Source organism: Peromyscus leucopus, chromosome 20, assembly GCF_004664715.2.
Source record: "Peromyscus leucopus breed LL Stock chromosome 20, UCI_PerLeu_2.1, whole genome shotgun sequence".
In the NCBI taxonomy this organism is placed as follows: Eukaryota; Metazoa; Chordata; class Mammalia; order Rodentia; family Cricetidae; genus Peromyscus; species Peromyscus leucopus.
Genome location: NC_051080.1, coordinates 31,940,425 through 31,945,228, shown reverse-complemented (window position 1 = coordinate 31,945,228; position 4,804 = coordinate 31,940,425). Strand labels below are relative to the sequence as shown.

At 52.7% G+C, this 4,804-nt stretch overlaps 1 protein-coding gene across 5 annotated transcripts; it reads left to right on the top strand.

Annotated features, from left to right (window-relative positions):
• The first annotated feature begins 2,380 nt into the window (after nucleotides 1-2,380).
• Nucleotides 2,381-4,288, top strand: Lynx1 (Ly6/neurotoxin 1). Of its 5 annotated transcripts, none has more exons than XM_028886037.2 (6): nucleotides 2,381-2,518; nucleotides 2,832-2,907; nucleotides 3,245-3,324; nucleotides 3,429-3,594; nucleotides 3,793-3,894; nucleotides 4,042-4,288. In XM_028886037.2, exons 1-6 carry the CDS (start codon nucleotides 2,444-2,446, stop codon nucleotides 4,236-4,238), a joined length of 696 nt encoding a protein of 231 aa, XP_028741870.1. In that variant the 5' UTR covers nucleotides 2,381-2,443; the 3' UTR covers nucleotides 4,239-4,288. The 5 variants fall into 5 exon arrangements, with proteins under 5 accessions (XP_028741870.1, XP_028741869.1, XP_028741872.1 ...); XM_028886036.2 differs by having other exon boundaries at nucleotides 2,772-2,907; XM_028886038.2 differs by lacking the exon at nucleotides 2,381-2,518 and having other exon boundaries at nucleotides 3,446-3,594.
• Nucleotides 4,289-4,804: the final 516 nt, after the last annotated feature.

Sequence of the window (4,804 nt, the reverse complement as noted above, 5' to 3'; positions counted from 1 at the left end):
CCGGTGATCCTCCAGCCTTCACCTCCCCAGCACTATGATTTCAGGCAGATACCACCCAGCCCAGCTTTTAACGCACTTACTTTCTGAGCAACAGAACCTGTTTTGTTTCATCGAATACAGGAGTTTGTGTTTCTCCAAACATCACTTCAGAGTAGCGTGTTTTTCAGACAGCGCCTTCTGTTCAAATAGTGTGTCGACAGAGATCAGTAGCCACAGTGGTTAGCCCGGCTTTTCCATGACGCTGGGGATCCGAACTGAGGACCTCACACTTGCACAGTGAGCCCTTTACCCGCTGAGCTCTCTTTCCAGCTCTGCTCATGTTTTTGCTGTGTTTTGCCTCCTCGGGGTCTGATGTGCCCCTTTTTGTTCTAGTTTCTGAAGGTGGAAATTCAGGTCCTCATCGGGGACCTTTCTTTCTTCTAAAGCAGCATTTCTGTGGAATCTCCCTCCTGAACCGGCTGTCACTGCGTCCTATGCTTTGGGGGCCATTATCATTCACACCTCTGCATGGTCTTTGTTGATGAAGGTCTGGGGAAACAGGCGTGTTTTCCTGGGGACCAGAGTGTATTGGTTATTTGTCTCTGTTTTTTGTTGTTGTTGTTTGTTTGTTTGTTTGTTTGTTTTCCTTTTTTGTGTTGTTTTATATTTTGGTTTTTGGAAACCGAGTTTCTCTGTGTAACAGCCCCAGCTGCCCTGGAACTCAAACTGGCTTTGATGCACTGTGTCTTTATCATCTGCCAGGAATGTTTCTGATGGATGCCACCTTTGCCCATAGGCTATTTAAAATGTGTTGTTACCCAGACCCTGTGCATTTGTAAATATTTTGCTGATTACTTTTAAACCTTGGTTGTTGTGGTTGTTGTTGTTGTTATTATTTTATTGGGGGGTAGTGCAGGCACACCCATACTGCAGCAGAAGTATCAGAGGACAACTTTCGGGAGTTGGTGCTCTCCTTCCACTGTGGGCCCCAGGAATCAAACTCGGGTGTCAGGCTTGTACAGTAAGGGCCGTTGCTCACTGACTCTGGCTAGCCCCACCATGCTGCGGATTTCCAAGTCCATGGCCATCCAAGAAAAGTGCCGTTTGGTTTCCATCCTTGCACAAGTACGTACTGAGATTCACTTGAACATGGTCTGTCTTAGTTCCTTTTGTATTGCTGCATCAAAACACCACGACCCAGGCAACGTGTAAAAGGCAGTATTTAATTCGGCTTACAGTTTCAGAGGGTCAGAGCCCAGGACTGATGGAGCAAAGGCGTAGCAGCAGGTACAGCTGAGAGCTCAGCCTTGATCCCCAAGCAGGAGGCAGAGAGCTAACTGGGAGTGACGTGAGTCTTTCGGAACCTCAAACTCTGCCCCCAGTGGCACACCTCCTCCAATAAGAGTACACCTTCTAGCCCTCCCCAAACAGTTCCAAAAAACTGGGGGCCAAATATTAAAACAGATGAGTCTATGGGGGCCATTATCATTCACACCTCTGCCTGGTCTTTATTGATGAAGGTCTGGGGAAACAGGCGTGTTTTCCTGGGGACCAGAGTGTATTGGTTATTTGTCTCTGTTTTTTTGTTTTTGTTTTGTTTGTTTGTTTTGTTTTTCTTTTTTTTGTGTTGTTTTATATTTTGGCTTTTGGAGACCGAGTTTCTCTGTGTAACAGCCCCAGCTGCCCTGGAACTCAAAGAGCTCCTCCTGCCTCTGCCCTCCGGAGTGCTGGGATTAAGGGCGTGTGCCTCCAAGACTTGTGTTTGTCTCAGCTGTAAGGCCGCTTGTCTGTGCATGCATGGGAATCTGCTGGAAGACTGACCTGTGCACTCTCCACCGTCGCTGTAAGTTTTCTTTATCTTCTTCCTCACAAAACGGGGTGGGGGAGAGTTTGTGAAAACCTACTAGATTTTGGCTGCTCGAAACAGAATAAAAATAAAACGAATTTTAGAGACATAAAGTAATTATTTAGTGGTGAACTTTTGATGGTGAGAGCAGCCTGTGAGCCATGGGATGCCTCTAAGACTGGCTCGAAAGTCTTGCTAGTGCATCCCATGTAAGGACAGAGGTGCAGTGAGGTCCCTGCCCAGGTGGTACCTCTTCCCAGGGTCAGCATGCCCACCCATCAGTTTGGTCTGTGGGAGCAGGGCAGCAGGAGTGAGAAGAACTTCCATGAAACCCGAGGAGAGTGTCTAGGAAGTATACACTCACCTCGGGATCGCTACTGTGTCACTTTTGTGAATCTGCGCATGAGTGGGCACATTCGGGTGGCCACGGGATGCCCAGGCTTTGCTCACCAGGGCCATAACCAGAGGGCTCATGACTGAGCCTACAGAAGTTAGCTTGTGGGCAGGGTTTGGGCGGCCTCGGGGGCGGAGCGTGTGGCCTGGAGGCGGGGTGGGGCGGGGCCAGTAGTGCGCTGGCACTGCGGGTCGGTTGCGGCTGCGGAGCCTACCCGGCCTGAGATGCCGTGCAAACGCAGCACCAAGTGTGCACAGACTCACGGTCAGACCGCGGGAGGGACCTGGGAGCGGCCACGGGTGAGTTCCCATGGCGACAGGGATTGTGGTGGTGAAGGGCAAGGGCGAGGTCACCCCGCACCAAGCCGGTGCTGGGAGCCCTCCTGAAGCAAGACTGCAGTTTTTTGGGCGGAGCTCCCCGAGAGGGCTCAGGAGGGGCCGGAGCCTCAGGCCTGGCCTGATTCAGGACCTCAGAATCCTGGGCTGGCACCAGGGAAATGGGTCATGAAGGATGGGTTGTCTTCCGGGGAGTATATTTTGGTACCCTCGGCAGGGGCCGGATCGCATCTGTAGGCAGGGAGGAGAATATTGGTCCACATCCCCCCCCCAACAGTCCCAATCATCAGACCCAGCCTGTGGAACTCGGTCCTGGGCAAGCATCATCTGGCGTGCATCCGAAGAGTCTTTAGGTAGGAACTGGGTACTCATCATGGCCCCTTCCGCTGTGGCAAAGGACTCACACAGCGGAGGAGGAGTCTACACTTTCCGGGGGGGGAGGGGGGAGAGTCCACGCGGGGGAAGCAAATGCGAGAGGGACCTCTGCCCCAAGAAGAGACCCAGCCTGGGTTCCAGTCTTCTGCAGAGCCTCCTGCACTCTGGGAAGAAACTGCGTGCCAAGTTTTCCATAACCTCCTCAAAAAAAAAAAAAAAGATCCGCTGGGTGAAATCCTCTCCCCTTTTTTGGCATTCAAGGACCCCAGAGCCTCCCCATTTTCTTTGATGCTGCCCGTTCCTCCCCGTCTTTAGCTCCCATCCACCTTCACCTTTGCTTGCTTTTGGTCTTCTGTTGGAATGTCGCATATCCTGCTCCCTCCTCCCATCTCCAGGTAAATGAAAATCAGTAACACCCACTGAGCAGGGAGGCGCTTGCGCCTGGCTCCCCCCACCCCCGCCCAGCTGTGATCCCTAGTCTCTGTCCTTGTCTGTGCAGGATTACTTTATCCTTAGGAGAGCAAGAGCTCAAGCAGGGAAAGAGCCTGCCCTTTGGATCCAGCACCAGCCGCTGTCCACCCGTTCACTTCCACACTATCCTCACGTCTCCATCATGACACCCCTGCTCCCGGTGTTCCTGGTGGTTCTGGTGGGCCTGCCTGTGGGTAAGGTGGACAGAAGCTAGAGGGACCTTGTGGGACAGGCACGTAGAAAGCCAACCAGCTGGCCTGAGTTCTCCTGCCCTCTAACTGTCCTGACCTGGTGGTGCCTAGTGGGAGGGGGAGGTTGGCTGGAGGCAGCTGGGGTCTGACTAGTAGGAAAAGGATTTCTTCCTGTTCTCTGACCCCCATCATGGCCCACAGCCCAGGCTCTGGAGTGCCACGTGTGTGCCTACAATGGAGAAAACTGCTTCAAACCCATGCGATGCCCAGCCATGGCCACCTACTGCATGACCACACGTACTTGTGAGTTTGGTGTCCTGGAGCACTGGGAGAGGAGGAGCACAGGGAGGGAGGCCCCCACCTGTCCTGGTGGACCTACAAGCTGTGACTGAGCCGTCCAAGGTCCTGACCCTCTCTGACTGCAGCCTTCTTGTGTCCTGTCCCCTGTAGACTTCACCCCATACCGGATGAAAGTGAGGAAGTCGTGTGTACCCAGCTGCTTTGAGACTGTGTATGATGGATACTCCAAGCATGCATCCGCCACCTCCTGTTGCCAGTACTATCTCTGCAATGGGGCTGGCTTTGCGACCCCAGTGACCTTGGCCCTGGTCCCGGTACTCCTGGCCACCTTCTGGAGCTTGCTGTAAAGCTCTGTTCCCCTAGACAGACCCCACTCAAACACAAAGCTCTTAAGAGACACAGTTGCATCCTCTCACCCTCTTGCTCCACCCAACCCTCTTCCCTCTGAGACTCCTCCGCCACAATGAGGACCCATGGCTATCTACAACAAACTGATGACACCCAGATACCTCACTCCAAGGCCATAACCTTTTGTTTTCAGAAGGCTGATATACGGATCTAGATCTCTTTACCCAGGATCAGGGGCATCGGGAGAGTGCTGTTTGCAGGGTGAGGGGCATCAGTCAATCAGTTAAGGAACACTGATTTGAAGGAATTAGTGGCCAAATTCCACCTTATTGGCATCAGGACCCTGCCTCAGTCTACCCAGCAGAAGATAGGTCTGCTAGAGGGGGATGAAAGATCATGAACTGAGGATGTCTCCTACTGAGTCTAGCAGCTGCCCAGGGCAAGTATGAGATGGAGGCCATGTGAGAAAGCCCTTTGTCATTTCCAGCTAGCTCAGGAACTCTGCCAGACCTGGTGTCAGGACAGCTCTTGGCCAAGGGTAGCTAGCAATGGCTTTATTTCCATA

Bases quoted from the DNA above. Each gene is read 5' to 3' on its own strand.
- Lynx1 (XM_028886036.2), top strand. From the start codon at position 2,444: ATGCCGTGCAAACGCAGCACCAAGTGTGCACAGACTCACGGTCAGACC. The intron at 3,325-3,428 runs GTAAATGAAAAT...TTGTCTGTGCAG, and splicing joins CTCCCTCCTCCCATCTCCAG to GATTACTTTATCCTTAGGAG. The intron at 3,595-3,792 runs GTAAGGTGGACA...CATGGCCCACAG, and splicing joins TCTGGTGGGCCTGCCTGTGG to CCCAGGCTCTGGAGTGCCAC.